This window comes from Xiphophorus hellerii, chromosome 16 (assembly GCF_003331165.1).
Source record: "Xiphophorus hellerii strain 12219 chromosome 16, Xiphophorus_hellerii-4.1, whole genome shotgun sequence".
Classification (NCBI taxonomy): Eukaryota; Metazoa; Chordata; class Actinopteri; order Cyprinodontiformes; family Poeciliidae; genus Xiphophorus; species Xiphophorus hellerii.
In genome coordinates this window covers 12,584,639-12,607,421 of record NC_045687.1, presented here as the reverse complement: position 1 = coordinate 12,607,421, position 22,783 = coordinate 12,584,639, and the positions used below count along the sequence as shown (strand labels likewise).

At 37.9% G+C, this 22,783-nt stretch overlaps 1 protein-coding gene across 2 annotated transcripts; it reads right to left on the bottom strand.

Moving 5' to 3' along the window:
* Window positions 1-1,150: 1,150 nt before the first annotated feature.
* On the bottom strand, window positions 1,151-21,219 carry srl (sarcalumenin). 2 transcript variants are annotated; one of them, XM_032588230.1, is made up of 7 exons: window positions 21,119-21,219; window positions 12,225-12,317; window positions 11,817-11,912; window positions 10,369-10,404; window positions 5,587-5,703; window positions 5,089-5,322; window positions 1,151-4,512 (listed from the first exon to the last, which is right to left on the bottom strand). In XM_032588230.1, exons 1-7 carry the CDS (start codon window positions 21,177-21,179, stop codon window positions 3,701-3,703), a joined length of 1,449 nt encoding a protein of 482 aa, XP_032444121.1. In that variant the 5' UTR covers window positions 21,180-21,219; the 3' UTR covers window positions 1,151-3,700. The 2 variants fall into 2 exon arrangements, with proteins under 2 accessions (XP_032444121.1, XP_032444122.1); XM_032588231.1 differs by lacking the exon at window positions 10,369-10,404.
* Window positions 21,220-22,783: the final 1,564 nt, after the last annotated feature.

Genomic DNA, 22,783 nt, shown 5'->3' with positions numbered 1-22,783 from the left:
CGCAGCAAATGTTCACTGAAGCTAGGCTGCATAAAATAGGAAAATAAGCTCTAATCATTTGAAAACAACCAGTACTTAAGGATTAAATTAGGAATTTTTTCATCAATATATATCAGAAGTGCAACTTTATGCTTGTGTAATTTTAATAATTCAGATTTGGACCTTATCTTCATTCATGTTCCAGAATTGAGCCTTTCTTGCTTAAACATCTAAAACATTTGTTCCCATTTGCAAGCATCCCTCTGAGTTAATACTGTAGAAACATTTCTTTGTGCAATACAAACCTGAAGATCTCCTAGCTTTGCACATATAAACACTGGAGTTTGCATCAGTTTTTCAGACTTTCTGCATCATCTCAGTTGGATTTAGATCTGGACTAGTTTTGATCTAAACCAGCAGTGTCCAACTTTCCTAATATGCAGAGGACATTATTAAGGGTTGATATTAGATGTTAGTCCTAATAAATATTATTCCAGAATGAACTCCACCTGACTTCTCATCAACTACAACTAGCTTTTGTCACAGAAGAAAAGCAGTCCCACAGCATTATGTTGCCATCACAAGATTCTGTAGGACTTCTGTAGGAACTGCATGCTGATGTGGCATTTCAGCCATATTCGATTTGACTGTGTTGATATCCAAGAGTTGCAGAAAACTGGACTGGTCTGGATCAAATGCATTAAACCCACATTGTAACACAGTGCAGTATACTTATCCAACCTCAAAACTCATTCTACTCTCAAGTGAGCCACAATAAAAATTTTTTTATAAAGAATATTAAAACAGTTACATTAGGCATGTTTTTTTTTAAAGTCAGCTCTTGTCAAGTAATGGATGTTTTTATATGCTTAATCATGTGAAACCTTAGTGTTTGATGTTCTATTTGCAATAGTTGTCCTGATATTTTTGGGGGTTCTTTTACAGTTGGATGCTTATGGGTATGGCAGTTCAGAATGCTGTGGCATGGACTCATGCTGAACCACTTTCCTCTCCAATTTATGATAACTGACTAATTTCAAACACAAATTGAGACTTTTTTTCCTGAAACACTAAGGGGCAAAGTGTGAGAAAGAAACTCAACAAGTGGAAAAAAGATTATTAAAATCTTTCTGCATTTTAGCTGAATAATCACAACATTTTTCTGAACAAGTCAATCAAATATTTTTTATTCTTTTCTGTCAAACATCCACAACTTGGGCCAGGGGTAATGTCAATGTTATACGAAAAGGTGAAACGTCAACTATATTCGACAGGACACACATCCATTCATCGTCTAAAAGGTGATTAAAACTGACACCGAAATAGATCAGAAGCACAACTAGCTTTTGTCTTAAACCTCTCGCAGTTCACAAGGCTTTCTTTTACTTTTTTTAAACAGCACCCTCTGGTGGCCATGTTCCGCCTCTGCAGTATAAAGACAACATCCGGAGCACTCACCTGTGAACAGAGTTGGGAAAACAGGTTTGTTCGAGCTTGATTTTTGCTGTTCTCTGCATCATGCCTCAAAGTGTGGATGTGTAAAGCAATAAAGGATGTTAATGAGGTAAATTGGAAGTTCCTGTGTCTCCTGACTCAGCTCCCTTTTATGTCGAGCTCTTGCAGGACTCAGAACTTTGTTTTTCACAGACTGTGAAGGCTTTTTAAAACATCATGGATTTTCTCTCCTAAAGTAAGACAGGCTTGTCTTACTTGTTCTTCACATATCTTAAGTCTGTTGGTAACAGAATATAATATGCTTGATTCTCAGACGGTTGTTACTACCTAGTGGATTTGTACTTGAACACGATATTTTTTGCAATGTTCTTGGGATAACAAGGTCAGAATCTATCTTGTTCCCACAGAGGTCAGGGCTAAATTTGTGAATCTTCAGTTTTGCATTTCCCTGCTTTGTGCTATTTAACAAGTAATTCAATCCACAAATTGTAACATTTTAGAAAATCTACATTTAGAGTTTAGCAGAAAAATAACCATATCATGTGCTTATTGCACATGATATGGTTCTGCTTAGATTTTCAGCGTGCATTGGCCTGGTCAGCAGCAAAGTGTGAGGTGGCCAAGAAGAGTGTCAGTTCCTTTAAATCTCAGACCTGGAAAACAGGTTGATTGCTTGCTTTGGGTTGTAGCTCAATCCTTGTCTTGAGTAGAGTGACTTAAGTGTCACTGTGTCTCTTTCATAAGTGAAGGTCAGACACAGTGGGAGATAGGAAGACAGACTGGACCCTTGTCTGCAGTAATGTGTCCACTGCTCCAGTCTGTGGTGTGGAAGAAATGGGTCAGCTAAAAAAAAAACCCTCTAGATTTCCATCTTACTTTCAACTCTTACTTATGTTCATGAGTCATAGATAATGGTTGAGAGTCCCAAGTAGATCCAGTCATGTGGTGGAAGTTACGTCACTGCTCCTTTAAATTGAAAGTAGTCAGATGTAGTGTTTGGACCATATTATTTGGATGTTTCTTTGAGCATATCTCATTGGTCTTGGATGTTTTCTTTGGGAGGAGACTTAGGGGAAGATCAAAAACTTACTGGAAGCACTGTATGTCCTTTCTGGACAGAGATCACCTTAAGATCCCACAGGAACAAACGAGAAAATGTTAAGAGAAGTAACTTAGGTTCCCCTCTTCAACCTGTTACCCACATAAAATGGTCTTGGATCAGCGAAGGACAATGGATGGATAAATGTACAGAAAAACAATAAATATATATCTTTTAAATGTGCAGAGAAAACAGCAGAGTAAATGTAAAAAAGACAGCTGCAACTCAAGCACATCTTCTTCAGCTTCTATTGTGATGAATTGGCAACAAAAATGAGAAGCAAAATACACCTAAAATAACTTTTAAAATTCTACCAAAACCTGGCAGTTTAAAGATTCAAAACAATCAGAAATAAAAAATATATTTAAGAAGAGTAGCAGACTGAACATACTCTCTCTGCTCCAAAGACTCTTGAACCCTGACCTCTGTTTACTTCATCATCAAAAACCAAGAGTGATGGGCATACCAAGCTAAGAGAAAAAAGGCCTTGTTTGATGCGTGGTCGGTTTGATGCTGCATGAGTTTTTTTTTTTCTTTATGGCAGAAGAAAAGCACACATATCGGTAGATAAAAATGGAAAGTCTAACATGCAAAGATAATCATTTGATCAGATAGACATACATGCTTTTGCATAGCACCCACAAAAAAGGCTACTTCAAAAACAACCTCTGAAGAGTTTGGAATTGACCTGCTGCAATGCAATTCATATATTTTTACTGTACATATATCTGTTTTTTTCACCTTTTGTTTTATTCACATAGAAGGGAACTGGTATCATCGGGGGTTATCATTTTTATGTCAACTCACTTGTTGATAGCCATTTTCTTGCATTAGTATCCTCCCAACCCATTGGTGTGAGACAGTCCAGAAATATTGTGCCATAACAGAGAGAAGGGTGTGTGTTTTAATATACTTTGATATCAGAGACATGTTCTCATTTCTCCAGCATTAGTGTCCTTAAGCTGCCGTATCGAACGATGGCTTCCTTCTCCCACTATCATATCAGCTTATTCTCCTGAGGACAAAACCCCCCAAACATTAATCCTCACCGTATCTCCTCAACAATACAAATGTCCAGACAAAAGCAGGGCTGGCTCCCACCAGACCCCCCTTTCTCTTCACCTCCTCTGTCACCATTCTTCCTCCTGACAAGTTATTTTATGTTCCTCAATTCTTTCGGTAGCGATTCTTTGGCTTCTCACCACAACCAGTGACCTCACAGGACGACAGGCCGGGCTGCTTGCCAGAGTTAATGCTGCTCAGGAGAGCAGGCAGCTCGTTGGTGATTGCCTTCTCAATCTTATCCAATAGGCAGCCTCCAATGTAGGAACATTGAGATGCCAGGGACTTGAAGTTGGCGATTGGATTAATGCCAAAGAAGTCACGATAAGCATCCCGGTTGGGTAGGTCAAACTTGCTGACGTTGGTCTTGGCTAGAATTGATTTGAAAATGTAAAACTTGTCCGGCTCATCTACAATCTCCTGGAAGACCAATTCTGGGTCACTGAAAAAGGTCATCTTCTCTTTGAAAGTCTGGACGTAACGGTCCACAAGCAGGGCATGGATGCGCACACGGATGGCATGTTGGCGGATGAAGGCGATCTTGTTCTCCATCCGGTTCTCAATCACCTGGTTAAGATCTTCCAAGAGGGAGATTTCCTCTCTCTTGAAGAGTTCGCGACTGGTGTCTGGAGCATAATCATATGGCCAGAAGGAGCTGACGTAGACACGAGGCGGCTCAGTCACATTAATAAGTGGAGCCAAACTCCAGAAGAGTGCTCCATAAACTCTCATTAAGTCCTGCGTGGCCAGATTGTCCGCCTTGTTTAGGATGATGCGGATCTGTGACTCCCGGCCTTTCAACTGCCGGAACAACATCTCGAGCTCAAGACCAACATCCAGTTTGGTTGGGTCAAACACAACAAAGATGAGATCAGCACGGTCAATGAACCACTGGCAGACATCATTGAAAGGATAACCTGGGTGGAAGAAAACAAATTGCGTTACAATTTATTTTGTACTGTGCAGTGCTTTACAAAAGCATAAACATGTTGTTAAAATAATCACAATGCCCATCAGCTTTGATCAGCATGTCCACAGCTTGATGCTGCCACCACTATATTTGCCCGGGTGTTGGACCTGTTCAGGATGATGCGCACCATTAAGGTGTATACCTAGTCTGCAAGAGCAAAGCTGCAGAAGCAACATGCTGTCCTTCTCTTTTTGCAGCATAAGTTCTAGAGTTTTTACAGCTTGTTATTGTTGCTTATTCTGGACAGAACATTTTTCTTGCATGGTGTCAGAATTATGTAGTGGGTGTGCTAAAGTGCATAGGAAGACTTCTGGGAGCTCTGCATTGTAGCTGTTTTGTGACGTTTGAAAAATCACTGTTGCTGTTTTTGTAGTCTTTAGTAAAAGATCAATTTCTCACACAGAATCCCGATGAACAATATTAAAGTCTGTGGTATATTGAGACAAATGCTAAAATGTTCAAGAAATGCTTTCTTTTTGTTTTCTTTCTGATATGCATATACAAAGTAAACTGTCTCTGTTACCTCTTTCCTGCTGCTTTCGGTTCTCTATGATTCCCGGTGTGTCCACAAAAGTCACACGTTCTAGCAGCTTGTGAGGCATCTCGATGCCGATGAGCTTTTCCAGGAAGTTCTGGCCAAACTTTTCAAGTGGAGAGAATGAGCGAGAGCTATCTGCTGCCATGACGATACCCTCTACAGAACGGATTTTCTCCCCGTGCATTATAACAGTAAACTCAGAGGTAGTGGGCTCAGCTCCTGCAGAGTAAAATTATTAAGGAAGAGAATAAGTTAGCAAGAAAGGTGCAGCAAATGGCCAACATATTTTTTTCCAGGCAATAAAAATGACAAACATTCACCAAAGAAAGGAAGCATCAACAACATTCAGCAAATGTAGTTAAACATCCATTTGTGAGAGTCAATACTACTCTTCTAATCTTCCTGTAGATGTTCTTGCTCAATTTTCCCCTGAAAATGACTCACTAATATGATTTATTGGCAATACGTAGCTGCGTGGTATACCTGTGTAAAGCTGATATGGGCTGTCGTGCAAGCCCAGGAGGTAATTGATCATTGAGGACTTTCCTACACTCCAGGGTCCAAGGAACAGCACCATGGGCTTGGAGGTAATCTCTCCATCTGATAGGTGAGAAATGAACATTTCAGTGAGGTTGCAAAAACTGTCAAGAGGAAAATTCCACTTTTATTCAAAATGTAAACTCTTTCCAAACTAAAGCCTCTATGTTCTAATCAATCAGCCAAAATGTTTTTAAATGGTGCTTCTTAAACAGTTGTGATGCCGTATTAAAAGATCAAAAAGAAAATTGAATGACTTTGTAATGTATGCATCATTTTGCATATGATGATAGCAAAAACAAACAGCTTTAGGATGAATAATCTCCAAAGACACCATCTGATTCATAGAAAACAGGTCAGAGTAACAATGAAGCAGGTTTTCATAACATCTACCATTTACAGTGCCTTGCAAAGGTATTCTAAACATTTAAACTTTTCCAGAGTTTGGCATACTATAACCACAAGCTTCAATGTATTGGAATTATATGTGCTAGAGAAACACAAAGTGGTGAATAATTGTGACATGGAATTAAAACCACGCACTTTTCCAGTCTGCAGGATAATTGTTTGCTCCATTTACAACTGCAAGTTTTTTTTCCTGCAGGTTTGTAAAGTTTTGCCCATTTGTCTTTTTTATAAAAACATGAACATCCACGATCTGAATTATTCCATTGTAGCTCTGGATGTAGGTATAGGATCACTGTCCTGCTGTAACGCAAACAAACATCAGTATCAGGTTTCATTCCAGTTTTCCACTGTATTTAGCTGCGTCCGTCTTCTCATGAACTCTAACTAGCTACAGTACATTGTCCTTGTAGAAGAAACTCAACCCCACAGCATGATGCTGCCAAAACCATATTTCAGTGTTCAGCGTGATTGCATTGTTGGTTTTCTAAAATAATGTTTAACAAAGACACCAAAAGGTTTCTGAAGGCAACTGACTGCACTGGATTATAATTGGGAATATCTGAGTAGATACAGCAGCTAAATACAGAGGCAGGCAGCACTTTAATAATTTTTATATGTGAAAAAATCTTTAAAAATCATGTATAATTTTTCTTTCAGTACAAAAATATGTTACTTTGTGTTGGTCTATTAAATAGAATTCCAATAAAATACATTGCAGAGACTGGATGTAACATTAAAAATGTGAGGAAGCTGAAGACATTTGAGTACTTTTGCAAGGTACTATAGAAAGTATTGCATTCTTGTCTGTATTGATGCATCACACTGCATACAAAGTTTTTCAGGAAAAAGAGGTTTATACATTATTAATGAGCAAAGGAGGAGCTCTGTCAGCCTCAGTCATGCACATGGAGGCTGCAAAGTTAAGGTTCGGGCAAGAAATACAAAAATGGGCCAAAAACACACACTGAAGCTACAGCTGACAGGTGTTAGCAGCAACAACATATTTTTAAAAATGCAGCCACAGCATAAAAAAAGAGTATGAGAAATTTTGAAACAGATTCAACACTGCAAGTTGTGTGTCCAGGCAATCTGCCACTTGTTATGTGGAAATGGTTAAGGGGTGGTTGGATAACATGGTCTGTAATGATACTTTATAAAATGAAGTATCATTACCTATACTTATGAAGAAAAATTTAAAGAAAAAAACTTTTTGAAGACAGTAATGTAATGCAGGGATTTGATGTTCTGGAGCTAAATCAGGAGCAAAATGTATTTAGTCCTATCTGAACACAGACCACCCAGACCCTGCTCTTCAAAGCTAAAGCCGAAACTGCACATCTCTGCCATGCTTTTAACACTACCTGCACAAATCAAAGATTCTCTCCCAGACCCCAAAATTAAAGAGCAAAAATGTTTATTATTTACTTAATGTCCTCCCCATTTTGATTTGCATAGCTTCCAAAAACGGCAGCGTTCTGTGGACAGAAGCTTTAAATGAAAGATTGTTTTGATGACAATCCAATACAGGACATCTTGTTTTATACAAAGAGAAGCATGTTTGAAATATTTACAGTGTCATGAGAAAGCATTGTCCCCAATACAGATTTATTTTGTTTTTGCCACACTGAAATTCTTCATCTCATAAGAAAAAATGTTGCCAGACATAGATAACCTGGATAAATGCAACACATTTAGGTGATTTTAAAAAGCAATTACCAAACAGAGCATTTGTTATTTCTTTGGCAGCAACAATGCCATTAAGCATATAAAATATTCTTCCAAAATTACCAAAAATGTTTCTTTAAATTAAATAACTATTTAGGAAATATTTGTTTAATAAATATTTCTTAAATATTCCTAAATTGCCATTTGTTGAAGGCATCAGTCAACAGCTGAGTTGGTGTGTAGGTTAACCAGTCAGATATTCTTGTTTATTCTGTGAGACACAACAGCATTTAGCTAATATTTTATGATGTACTTTATAGCAAGCAAAAAAGTTATAAAAATGTTTTTATGTGAACTTTGCCATATATATGATTGTGATTTTGACTAGATTTCCCAAATGAATTACTGCATTCATTTGGAATGTATATATATATATATATATATATATATATATATATATATATATATATATATATATATATATATATATATATATAATGCATTTTCATTAATTTTTAATGTCAAATATATATATTTGACATTAAAAATTAAGTAATGTCTTAAAAAGGTAAATATAAAATATTTTCGTCTAGTTACAGTTTGTCAATGGTAGAGGCAGATTATCTTGTTGCCAGCCCAAAACAAGGTTGTCATTGATTACAAGCCAGCTACTACCCCCAAATTAAAGAACAGTGACTACAATTAGCTAATTTCTGATGGAATATTGGATGTGGTTAATGCAAAATATTTTAGATGTTCTTCAAAGAAGATCTAGTGTTAGTGTAATGCTAAGAGAAAAGACCTTTACGTTGGTTTTGATCAGCTGCTTCACCTATGAACAATAAATGCTAATTGCTCTATGAGGTGCAGCTGGCAGTGGTCTTTGTAGGACCCAAACAGGGAAGGGTATATGCAGCAAAGCTGAACAGCAGAGTTTATTCTGCAGTTTTTCTCTGCTTGCTTTGTCTCAAGCCATAGCACCTGAGAAGCAAAAGGAAGCTGCTTTTCAGTCAAAAGCCATGGCTCTTGGACTTCTTTTGGGGTCTGTTTTGTTGCTGTAGGTATGTACAGTAAGTGTTTGTTTAGAACTGAGTTTGATGATGTTGCTTTTACCCCAATGTAGGATTTCCTTGCTGTTAAACTATTCCTCTGTTGGTTCAACTACAACAGGTATGTATTTTTTTTCCTTCCACCTTTGATCTTGCTTTGACAACACTTATCTGCTTGCAGGAGGTTGATTTCAGGCCCCAGCAGATGTTCACGTTGACCTGGATGACGAGTTCTTCAAAGACCTGGAGATTGCTGAAGAGAACGATTTAGGTAGCCAGACAAGCGGCCCTGCCCTTGTAAGGTACACTTGGCCTTTGGCCCCTGCTAACCAAAATCCACCCAATGCCATAGGGCAGGCAGAACCCCAAACTCCACCAGTGAATGCTGCGCCTTCCCAAAGTGTATCTCCAAATGATGCAGAGTGGTCTGGCCAGGGCAATGAAGTTGACTGTCCATCTGTACATGTCTCTCCTCCACAAAACCCTTCAGCTCCAAATCAAGCAGACCAGCCTTCCTACAGAGACTGGATGAGCATACATTTTTTTTGACATCTTTAATGAGGACCTGTTCTTTGGTCAAATGGGTTTCCAGCCAGAAAATTCTGCCAACTATGACATGCATTGGGTTCCGATGTGCTTTCCCCCGATGGCCTACCAACCACCCCCACCTCCTCTTCATCCCAGTCGTAAAAGTCTGATCAAGATGTCCAAGAACGGCTATCGTCGTACAAGGCTTCTCCAATCCAAAGATGCTTACTGGTCAGATGTTGGAAAGAAGCAGATGAAAGATGCTGAGAACTTTGATCCCACACCAGGTTCCAGAACCATGAGATGGTTCTGCTTCCAGAAATGTGAAGTGTTTCATTTGATGATTGCAAGCCAAAGAATCGCAGGGATTAGCGTCTGTGGATGTTGCAAGAGGGATGGCAAAAAGAAATGTCAGCAAATTCTTGAGACTGAAAGTTCAAGGGGATCTTCCAAATGACTAGTGATCCTACAAAGGAAGCCAAATTAGCTACACAATAGCATGGTCAGCACCATGCTGACCATAGCATGGTCAGCATGGTCAAATGGCTCTCAATATTTGAGGGTACAAAAGGGTACAGATCAGACTTACACCCACTCAGACAATATTAAAGTTGTTTAAATTTTGTAGAATACTAAACATTCAGCCTGAATGATGCAATTTAAAAATATCTATCAAATCTTGAGGAAATTACTGGAGACTTCAGTCCTGTGTGCTCTTTGTTTCAGCAGTAGATTTCACCTAAATTGGGGTAAAATGTGTTTCTGCTTCAGATCTTGTCTACTTCATCTTGTCAAATTCTATTCAAGTCATTTCTTGATCCTTCAGCACAGGCAGCAAACAAGCCTTGGTGTGACTAATAAAACTAAACCAGAAAAATGTGGCTAATCCCAATTCAGAATTTGGTAATTTTACATTAAAATTTGATCTGGAAAAAAAGGAAAAGTGGTTTAAATTTCTAATGGGGCAAATGTTTTCACAACACTGTAGCTCAACAGACAGCAAATTTGTGAAGGGTGAAAGGAAGGGGCTTAGCTCTTCAGGCAGTGCCATGCACAGGTAAGCCCTGCCCACACCCACCTGTGGCCGAGTCGCCCAGGGTTCGTCCGGGGTATGCTGTTAGATGAGGGGAGATGGGGATGAGGGGAGGACAGAGAAGTGAAGGTAAGAGGAAGTGAAGGAGAGCTCAGTAAGGGAGTAAGGTTTCTACAAGCAGTGGGGAGGGGAAGAGTGTCGATGTACATGAATGAGTTGGAGATCATGACTGGAATTTACGCTAGCATATTTGACCTACAAGTCGTCAAACATGTCTGTCAACAAATGCATGGTGTGCTCATGTGGTCAGGCAATGACGGGAATTTACTGTCCCTCGCAAAAAGGACATTCTTAGACGCTGATAGAAACTAAATGTCTGCATGCAAACCAAGCCTAAAAGGCCATATGAGGGTGAAAATTATTGTATTTCATTCTAAAAATATTTCTGGTCTCCTACCAACTCAAAGCAGGGCATAAACGTAAAAAAAAGGATTTTTTTTTTTTTACAATTAAAAATTTGAAAATTGTGGTGTGTATTTGTATTCCTGAGTCAACAGCTTTTAGAGTGTTTTCACACCTGAGTTATTTAAACCTAAATTTAAAACAAACTCTGATTAGCTTCCCTTCTTTGTGCAGTTTGTTTGTGTAGGTGTGAATACAGCAATCGTACCAGGGTATAAACCAAGACCACTACCTATCTGAGGTCAATCCAGCACAGTTGCCAGGTGTCCATTAAAGTCAAATTGAGTCAAATCTCTTCCCATTGTCTGGTTGATGTTGCTCTGTGGCAATGCGGAAGAGTACGCAAACAGCTTTTCATTTCCATAGTTCATAAAGCCTTGTGCAACTTTCAAGATGTTTTCTCAAAATCCATTCGGTGTACTAAGTTCTAAGATGTTTTTTGTTTTGTTTTTTTTTTAACCAGAAATGACACCCAAAGAAATACTAAGGCAAGGACTACAGTCTCCATGTTTTTGACTAGCTCAGAAAACAGCCTCTTGTTCAGTTTTCAGAATGACACACATTGCCAGTTTTCAACCACAGATAGTTAGTTACCATAGAAACCTCAGTGTTTATCTCATCTGAGCAGAGCATCTTCTTTTCTGTGTCCCATGAATGGCTTCTGGCAACCTTTAAACTCGACTTGTTCATTATGCCACCCTTCTACAGTATATTTGCTGTTTGTTCACACCACACCTTTCAGCAATTTAATTGTAGAAAACATTCCACATCATATAAAAGCTCCCTTCACCTTCACTCCAACTATGTGTTGGTTCATCTGATAAATTCCCTATGAAATAGATTGAAGTTTGTGGTTGTGACAACTAAATGTGGGAAAGGTCTGTCTGTACTTTTGCAAGGCACTGGAATAAAAAAGAAACTTTCTAAACCTCATTAAACAGTGTCAAAAAAGTGTGCATAAAAAAGTTAATCAGTAGAATCCACACAACAGATAAAGCAAAGACAAACTGAACACTTAGTTTGAGTGATACCTGAAATCTCATGCTGCCTGAGCTCGTTGTACTTGTAGGCCTGCTCCATGGGTTTGATGGACGTATGGTAGATCTTCCGCAACTTCTGTATAGCCGCTGGAAAATGAGATAAGAGAGCAGAACATAGTGGACCAGTGTCAGAGGAAGGGTTTACAAAAGGAATATCTACATAGGAACAAAATGTTGCCACAATTTTTTGTTTAATAATCTGGAGATTTTCACTCAACGAAATGTAACTTTTATTTTTGGAATTGCAGCAACAAACATAAACATACTTATTTATTATAGAAGTAAAATCAATGTTTTTCTATAATGTAGTTTCTAACACTAAAGCACCTTGGTTAAACTATTCAGTCCTCTAATCAGCACAAGATGATAAAAAAACCCAAAAACCTCTGCGTTCCTCACCGGCATAGTCTGCTGCTTTTTCCTCAGCTGCAAGCCGCAGTGTCTCATCAATATGAGATCTGTCTCTTAGGACAGAATCAAATTCTTCCACCTCTGAAAGAAAAGTAAAAAAAACCACACAAAACATAAGCAAGATTCACCTGCCTAGTGTGAATTTTATGATGCCCATTCAAAGCATCCAACAGAACATTAGAACAACAATGGCTTTAAGTGAGGCAGACTTTGGATGACAAGTTTGTTGACATCAAGAGTTTGTAATCTGAGGTTTTAGATCACCCAAAGCCTTTTGCTAAGCACCATTTGTAAAACACTATTATCACAATTGAATATAGAAACTGTAGGACCAGCGACGCCTGATTGCTTCATATTCAGTCAGTTTGTCTGTGGGGTTTAATGACCAAAAAAAGACCTGAATGTGAATGTGGATTCTTTACCATAACTGGCTACCGGTTGTTTGTGTGAGGGAGAACGAGGCAGAGGATCTGACAGGGACATATTTGCTCACTTGTCATGTCCTCTTCTGAACCTATCAGGTTACTTAGATCACAGCTGTTAGTACGATCAGCTCTTAATTTAGAAAGCAAATGCTGAAATTAAACACACAAAGACATGGCACCGCCGGAGGCTTTAATGATGGCCATCAGCGATAAGCCTTGGGACTTCCCCGGTTTCACAAAGAGGTGAGCCAATGTGAGTGTTCCCTGCAGTCACATGCATTCAACAATGATCCGCAGTCTTCTGTGGATTCTTTTTTTTTTTTTAACAAAGTAGGCACAGACTGATGAGTTCTGTTCAAGTGCATAAACATCAGAAATAGTTGTATGTGGGATCTATCATTAAAATACTCTGGAGGTTTCACATTTTCTTTTTCAAATGAAGCTGCACAGTTTGACTTTCGAATTAATCTAAAAGTTTTTACAGAATAAACAATTAAAACTGATATCAAAAGATGTCAGTTTAGCACAACTGGAAAGTATTCAGAGCACTTCACTTTGTCCACATCTTGTCACATCAGATGACAACTAAATGTCAGATTATGACAAAAAGGGAGAAATTTTGAGTTTTATTGTTTTTTTTTGTACATTTATTAAAAATAGTAAAAACCAAGGTAATACATTTACACAAGTATTCATAGCCTTTGATCTGAAGTTCAGTTTTCAGCTGTTTCCACTGATCATCCTTGATATGTTTCTACAGCTAAAATGGAGTTGAAATTCAATTGACTGGACTTGATTAGGAAAGGCACTCACCTGTCTATATAAGGTACCCTAACCCTAACCCCTGACCCTATGCAGATTGCAAAAATAAATAAATAAATAAATAAGACCTTATATTCAAATCTATGAAAATTCACTGTAAATGGGAAGTTTTATAACCTGCTATGACCTCAAGTGCACCATATTATAAAATCAAGAATTCCTGCATGGGAGGATCAGAAAGCATGAAAACGTTTATACTTGTGCTCAAAGAGCAGCCCTCTTATCTCAGCAGGAGGCTGGCAAGAAACGGTGGTGCCTATGCGATTTATGTAATACTCATCATAAACTCTTTGTTGTACATTTCAGACACCAGGAGGGGGAAAAGTAAAAGATATTTATTTTCTGCAGATTTGATCTTTCCTTGTTCAGTTTTGTCAAAATAGACTGTCTCTTGTAGAACTTAAAAAAATAAAAATAAAAATCATAAGTGAGTTCTCCTTTTACAAGATCTTTTCAAGGGTAGTCAAGTAAAGGGGGTAGATAAGAAAAGTATATGCACCGTTGATCATTTTTTGTTTCGCTAAATAGTTCGATTCACTCAATTATGAACGCCAACTTATCAATGAAAAATGACTCCCATTTTAGAGGACTGTCCACCAACAAACTGGAGCAAAGCCACCTGCTATGTGAACAATGACTTGTAACGTTTCTGACCAACATCTGAATAGCACATTCACAAATCAAATGACAAGTCAAATCATGAAGGCATGGTTGTTTACAAGCAGGATGCAAGACTAACTGGTCAGAACTAACTGGAAAATTAATGAGACTTAGCTTTAAAGATATTATCCAACAATGCATTTCTTCATCAACAAATTCAGTATAAACCTGCAGGAGATAGCAATGCAATATATATTTCTCCTACAGGATTTCACAAATTATATTTCACAAAAAACACATTGAAGAAAAAACAGCTAATCAAGTTTTGAGTGTATTTGAGTTGGAAGAGGCTAAAGAATCAAGCTGATCAGACGGGGTTACACTAAAGTAGACTTTTAACAGCTTTTGACAACATTTATAATCATTCAAGTTACAGTATGTATCAATGAGATTAACCTGCTTAGGCAGAATCTGATGTTGGAAATTTAATTTTGAATTTTTAAGTCATGACTGATAACTGACGGAAAAGGTTTCATTTTCAGGGACCTAATTGTATCACACAACTATTTGAAAATGCTCAATTAAATTGTAACTTTTGATGAAAACTGATGATCAATAAAAAAATTTTTTTGCTAATAACTGACCAAAACAAACAAAAATCCAACATGGACCAGCAAACAAAATCAAAACACAACTTTTACTGACATAGAGGGCCTAATCAAAGCCCAAAATCTGAAACAAATGAAAGATTATGTCTTAATTCTGATTTCTAATTCCTAACTTCACTCTGAAAGAGAAAAGTTTTAATAGTTTTATTCTGGAATATGTTTTTTCCATGACAACCAGACACAACCTCAGAGGAAAGAATACAACACCTTACTCGTGGTCCGACTTGCTGCTTTTGTAATGCTCATTACACTGGCCTAGTTTCTGTGCATCTGCACTTCCCTCTCTCTGTGAGTTGGATATCTGGATGATCCTAACTTTATTTCACCTGGAAACCGGGTGAAACGACTTCGCAAGGTAGTCTATTGTTGATGTTTTGAAATGACTGGCTGCCATTTGCATGGTTGGGTGTTTGACTACATCTATCGCCCCACAAGGTCATTTAAAATGCCCTGCAAAAAGAATGGTATGTTCTGTTGGTTAAATATTACATCTGAGATGATTGTTCTTTGCTTCATTGACTATTATTACACCCCAGACCACGATGGATACTCCTGTGCATAGCAAAGCGGAAGCAAACGACTGTGATGGTAAAGATCTTCAGAGCTCTAGCTGGTAAAAACCTGTTCATTTTGCTGTTTGAATTTTTCCATCTATTACATTTTTGCCTCAGGATAAATCATCTTAAGTAGCTGGATGATTTGGCAGTAGACTGACACATCATGTAGTTAGACTACTTTAGCTTACCTAAACAATTTATCCCACTATAACAATTTTTTTCTATAAAATAGAAAAACAAATTGTAAAAACTGATCATGACATATGAGTTAAACTGAATTTAAAGTGAATTTAATTGAACTTACTGACCGTTCTGGCTGGTAGCCTTAAAAATACTCAATGAGTGCTTAGCAATCAATTATCCACAATGACTAATTAAACCTCAGAAGCTTTATTTGCTATAAGGCAGCAGGGATATACACTTGGTTGAACAACGCAATAGTACTGATTCCTATGCAGTCAGCCAGCTAAAATTAAATCTGCACAATGTTGCTGCCAACCCTGTGCACGACAAAGAGAAACCAAAAGGTTAAAAGGTTATCAGCTACACACATAAAGGCGTGCACATCTATATTTTGCAAACTATTTTTTGCAAGCAAATTTTATCATATTTAAAATAGATTGAAAGAGTTGTCCTCCCAAAAGGAATCAAGAGAACACACAAATTAAAATGTTCATAATGTGTTCACATATTCCTTCGAAAGGATTCATTGCCTTTCGACTTGAATCGCTATCTGTGGCCGAAGTCCTCAACCGTAACCGAAGCTTCTGCAACTTCCCTCGTCACTCAGAGCTTCACGTCTTTTAACACCAGCTCCTAGAGTGTGCCAAGCTGCTGTGAACTTGTTAGCACCTTCCTGAAGAAGTCAATACCTGATGGAGGCCTCCCAAAAATCACAGAAGAAATGTTGTGCAGCGGAGACGGGGAGAGTCTTGGTATCGCAGTACGGAATTAACCCCGGAGGCGCCAGAGGATCTGAGCCCCCTGGACATCTGCTTTCTGTTCTCGTTGAGCTCGTTGCCACTCAACGCTCGCTCGGTTTGGAGAAACATTCTGGTGGCATCGGCACATTCTGCAGGAATGCCGCCAATTTAAGCCTACCATTACCGCTCTGTGACACGGAGTCATACATCAACTATAGACTTCTCATTAGGGGACCGTTCAGTGAGGATATTTTAAAAATGAACAACAGTAGAGCTCAGTTTTTGGACTAAACATTTTAAACATGAATAAGATAAATCATACTTGTGATAGTAATTGAATCATTCCTTTTAATACTCATTGAACTTTTTAACATTTTTATCTTTAGAACTGCAAACCTTGCTGAATTTAATTGACATTCTATGTTAAATACCAACGCAAACCAATGTGTAGCGGTAAAGTGAAATGATAAGAAATATTACGTGGTTTTTCATGTTTTTTGGAAAATATAAACACAAAAATTATCCTTTGCCATGGTATTCATCCCCACTTTACAATGAAGCCCCTAATTAAAATCAATAAAAAGCAGTTTACTCAAGGTATCAGTACACCACACTCTTTTTGGTCAGTCTATTTCTATAGACTGAAATGTTCCTTTTAGCATAATACCTCAAGCTCAGTCATATTGAGTCAAGAGCGTTCATGAACATTTTTGAAGTCTTGTTACAGATTCTTAATTGAATTTAGCTTTGGAATTTCACTGGGCTATTCTAACGCATCAATTAACTTTTATCCAAACCAATGTATTTTATCTCTGACTATGTTTAAGGTTGTTGTTGTTGTTGGTGTTGAAGCTCTGACCAAGTGTCAAGTCTTCATCAGCCTTTACTTATTAAAGCTATTCTTCCAGGATTGCCCTTTATTGAACTCCATCCATCTTCACATCATCTTTAAACAGCTTCGCTGACATTGCCAGAAAAAAAAAGCATCTCTGCAGCATGATGCTGCAGCCACAATGGTTCGCAGCAGAGATGATGTGTAAAAAAGTGAAAAAAAATCTTCAGTGCTGGGAATACCTTTCCAAGAAACTAAAATAATGTCAAATCTCACAAGGTCTAGATGAAAGGGCAGGTAATGTGCTAAATTTAAAAATGTGTATATTTGAATCTGCTATGAGTATTTACACAGTATCAACATGGATGCATTTTTCCATCTATCTGAAGACCCAGGATTATATTTCACTCACAGCAGAGTGGAGGCAAATTTAGTGAGACTGAACATGACAAGAGCCGAAAGCACAGGTTAAAGGATTTAACTTGAGAGCTGAGGGATTCAGACGTTTATTAAAGGTCAAGACGTTGCACCGGAAACCTCAGTGGAATTGCATTGATCTTATTTTCATTTTAGCAATCTAGAGTACAGATAAGGTATATTTTGTTTGATTTGGAAAGACAACTTGTAGCAGTGTAAATGCACAAGATTTCTCTTTCAGAAAGTGTCAGATGTGAAGCTACTTAGCAGAGTTTGTGCTTGCTGTGGTGAGGAGACGTCACAAATGGGAACAGGTGGCACGGCTTGGGCAGCCAGTGCTCCCCCACAGTCAGAAATAGACTCACAATGGGTCAAAAGATGGACAGAGAAGGAGGAGGCAGAATGACTGCTGCCTATTTTAAGGTTTCCACTGTCAGTATGGAGACGCAGACATCAATATCCCACAAACCTGACAGTGTAATACGCAAAACAGAATAGACCAGGGAGATTTCCTGCTGCTTGTTGTACTTATTTGAAGCAAATTAAAGTGATAGCTCTGAATTTTTAAGGAAAGTTTATATTAAGTTTTTGTGAGCAATAGATAGATTACATGCAGTAGATAAGTCTCAATGTAACTCTCCGCAGTTAGTTTAATCCGGGGTAGTTGGACCTGAAGACTAACAGCTGGACCAAAACCAAACTGGACAAGTGGTCCCACTCAATGGTCTTCCTTATGAAACATACAGAAAAAAGAGCATATTAAGCGTTTCTGGTTTATCTGATAGTAAGATTCGTTAAGTAAAAGAAAAATAAATAATTTCCTCAAAGCATTATGACAATTACTGGATTGGAGTTTTTAAAGATGTTACAAGATCATATTAGTCTTGGCCCCTCTTGTGTATTTTCTTCCAAGTGGAGCTATTACATTTTGCTCTCTATATAAAAAATATTGACTTTAGGAGTTGCACAAAGAAAGAGCGTGAGCTCAGAGGGTAAATCACTTCATGCTGGGGAGTTTCTGCAATATGTTTCACTGTTAGAAAAGCACCCAGGTACATTTGATGCCCTTGGGACTTAGGTGCTACTCTAAGAAGTGTTGTAAGGTCATTTAGTGCATCTGTTCTTCTCCTCCTTCTACTACAGCTAGGGATGTCCCAGACATGCCACATGCAATTAGAGGGACTCACATATCACTTGGAGACTGCTTTAACTTTCAATGTCTTTCCTGGATAGATAGTGTTACCTCCAGCTATAAACACACCACTTAGGACTTATAAATGCCAGTAAATGTCAGTAATAATGTGACATGTGCAATAAATGTTTAACACTAAATGCTTCTCAATTTTTCTCAAAAGAATTTGAATTGTTGTGTCTTGCAAGTACTTTCAGCTTTCTGATTTTGGTCCACCTGGCACAAATTATGGATCTGACTGTTGCATTGCTTTTATTATATTGTCACCATTTAACAGATAAACTCTATGTTTGACATAAGACACACAATGCAGCTTAATTTATTTTCATGTGCCATCAAATTCATCCTATGACATAACCATTTGCTTGCTTTTTCATTTAGAAATGTGTAACCTACTTTAAAAGTGAATACTGATCTAAAATGGATGAAATATGATAAAAAGATAAAATCAGATGAAGACGAACTTAAAACTTGATCACGTGCACACAAAAACCTGTTGGGTTAATACTTTAGACCAGATTCTGAGTATACACTGTTAGGACAGATGTGTTAATCAAAGATTTAACCTAGTATTGGGTCAAAAACAGAGACCCAGTTTGTTCACTCAGACAAGAGACCAGAAAGGGCCTTATTGTTCTTTACAGGCAGATAAAAATTGCTTTATAGTTCAAGCAGGTTGCTTGAACTATAAAGCAACCTGACCAGACTTTACTGAAACTCTTCCACAGTATGAAACAAGAAATAAAACAAGACTGTGTAACAATATTGATGTCAGTTCACACAGAGAACATATTTATCCCTTTAAAATTAGCCTTTTCGCTGCAAAGTGCTTCGTGAAAACTACAGCTAGCTTGGTTCAGTGTTGAAGTCAATGAAGTCAATATAACCAGGCAATATTTATTTTAGTGGTTTATACTGAATATGACTTTTAAAATCTAAATTCAGATAATTTTCAATAACTATAACAATAATAACTATCACCTTGACACATATTTTTCCTGAAAAATGCAATTAAATTTTTCCTGAAAAATATGTGTACCTAAACCTATTTTGTTGGGTAAAATCCCTAACGTAAATTTGTGTATAGGTTGTCCGGGAGTGGTTTAGCAGAATTACTCCAATTTGGTTGTTTTTAACATACCAGGTTTTAGAGTGCTACACTGTTAAGTATGGTGGAGGTAACATCATGCTGTGGGTATTGTTCCACTACATGAGGTACTGGTTAACAGTGTATCAGCAGACAACAAGCAAATAAAAAAAATTTCCCACCACTACATGCTTTCAATAAAAAGATGATGGTGTTCGTGCTGCATCTACAGGATCTGTGTTCATCAGTATGTTTTTACCGCGAAGATTACAATATACAGATACAATATACATTTTCCTCTAAAATTTTTAGAGTACATCATTGGCTGTTTTGGTTGTGAAATGTTTGTGTGCTGAGAAAAAAAAAGGTGGTAAATCTGATTCTGAGGAACCAAAAACCCACCTGTGGGGGTCTGTAGAGACAGGCTCCCACAGTTTAACCCCTCCTGCATGGAGAATGCATGTCCCTAAAAGGCCAGTTGCTGGGAATAAATTGCGATTGTGACAGTGCAGAGTGACAGCAGCTGCACAGCATATCTAAAGCGGACCATGATGCAAAGGGGAGGGAGGGAAGAACTGTGGCGGACAGTGTTGGGTTTCAGGAGGTCTTCCAATCTTAGGCACCTGACAAGCCTGGAATATAGAAGCCTGGTTACAGACTGTAGAGGGAGAAACGGCACCCCAAGGACGGGCAGGGGTGACAGACAAGGGTAACAATAACTCCAACAGCGGAGACCCAGAGGCAGGGCCACAGGTTTAGAAAGTAAGCCAAAGCATCAGAGCATCTGAACAAGAAATTATCTTTACTTTGTTCCACATTATCTAGCTTAGGACAATATTCATGATAAAAAAAATGCACCCAACAAATACAGACTCTTCAATGCATAACCTAATTTTTAGGAATGAAGTGAGGAGAATGATTCAGTGTCTATTAAAGGTCCCCACATGGCCGCTCCACTCTCCTTAGTTAGACTAAGACTTTCCATCAGCTGGTGCCATGCCTTTGGACAGCTGACATGCAGTCAGGCCACAGCAGAGTCTAAATACTCCTCATTGTCCCTCCTTCAAAAACGTAAATCGGACTTTCACTTTAGACAATTAATTAAACTATAACTTAGTGGTGAAGTAACATGAGCTAACTACAAACAGGGCAAAATTTCTGTAGTTTTCATTCTATCTCAGATTCAGTTCAGCTTCTCATTTTACCTTCTGTAAACTTTAATTACAACAGCCGCTAAACTTACAGATGTTCATCAAATTCATCCACCAAAAAGCAGTAAGGAATAATTTTATGACATACCATAAATGCACCATCAGATTCAAAACAGAATCTTTATCTACGAAAGCGTCCGATTCTTACCTGCTGTGGCCTGCAAAAGCAGCAGGGTGAGGAGACAGCAAATCGAGACAGTACCCTTCATGATGGCTGCCAGGAGAACTCTGATAGCCTCACAGACTATATATACCAAGGCAGGAAGGTTAAAGTGCATGCAGAAGGAAGAGGTGGGGCAGAGACTGTCCCACTACTGGCATGACTGGTGAAGGGGCTGATACCCATGTGTTTTAGGAGCACCAGGTCTGACTGCTGGTTCGTCAACGGGACCTTTGCTGCATGCAATGCCCAGTTGATCAGGACTCCCTCACAGAAGAGATATTGTATATTATTTTAAATGCCATTAGAAGCTGAAAAATAATACTTTTTTTCTAGATTAAAACAGAATACATACACTTTGCCTTAATCAAGTGACTAAAATGGCTTTAACACCATCATCCACAAACTTAAATATCACAGACTGGGCTCCTAGTTGTGGTAATGTAGATTCTAAAACATCCACCCTATACTCACTCTGCTGGCATCTTAGTGAAAGTAATTACCATCAGCAGAGTGAGAGCTGAGAAGAGTTCGCCTGAGTCAGCCTCAACTCCCTCACCCAGCCCGATGCTGGGCGGATTACCGTTTTATCATCCTCACACAGACACAAAGTCGCAAACATAATCTCACCATTCCTCGGGAATCAACATCTTAACTGTAAATTAATCCTCAAATATGGCAGGAGGTTTCTTTCTTTGACCAGGTCCATCCCGAATGACTCGTGTTCAAGCACCACAGCATGATCATTTTGAACTTTCTCATGTCTGGAGGAAGATTCTTAAAGGCAAGATGGCTTTTATAGAGTCTAGACAACACGAGCTTTTCACTTAAATACACATGACAAACACTAGCATTAATAACATTAATTATGCAGACTGTAACTTAATAGTAGCCCAAAAGCCACTGTCAAGAAGTTAAGAGACATCAGGATATTACATAAGAAGTTGATCCTTCCAAATGTGTGGTCCCTACTCAGTAATAAGGTCACTATTTTCAGACGTCCACACAGAACAGACAACCAGTTTTTGACGTGTACAAATAATTAAATGTAGAAATAATTAAATTAAAACTCCTAAAATTAGGTTGTATTATTTACTTCAACAATTTTTTTCAGAAAGTGTAGATTCACTAGAAAGCTCTTAATTGTGTTTGTTTAGAAAATTATAGTTTACACCTAAGCAAAACCTAAAAGTTTCTCATAAACATTACTAAATTACATAAGAGCAATAAAAAGCTGATTTATTCTCACACTTTTCATTTTATTTTTAAATACAGAAATGTAATTTTATGACCCATGCGATTATGAGAGGGCAACATCCACAACAGGGGCAGGTTCCAAAAGGTCACTCATTACCGGTCACTTAATAGAGCTAATGGAAAGTTGAGTGGAAGGAAAAACAAGTCAAACAAAAAAAAGATCTTTCAGGTTTCTAATAGTTGCAAGACACAATCATTGCAATGATCAAACAATAATGCTTAAAATATGCTTCTGTCTATAATTAATTTACATTAGTTTCACTTTCTTTAGTTTACACTTTTAAGCAATAATGTTGGAATCCCAATGAAAAACATATCATAATATAACAAATATATTTTGAGATATTTGTCAAAGCATTTTTGACAAATCAAATGCTTTATTTGTTATAAAGAATT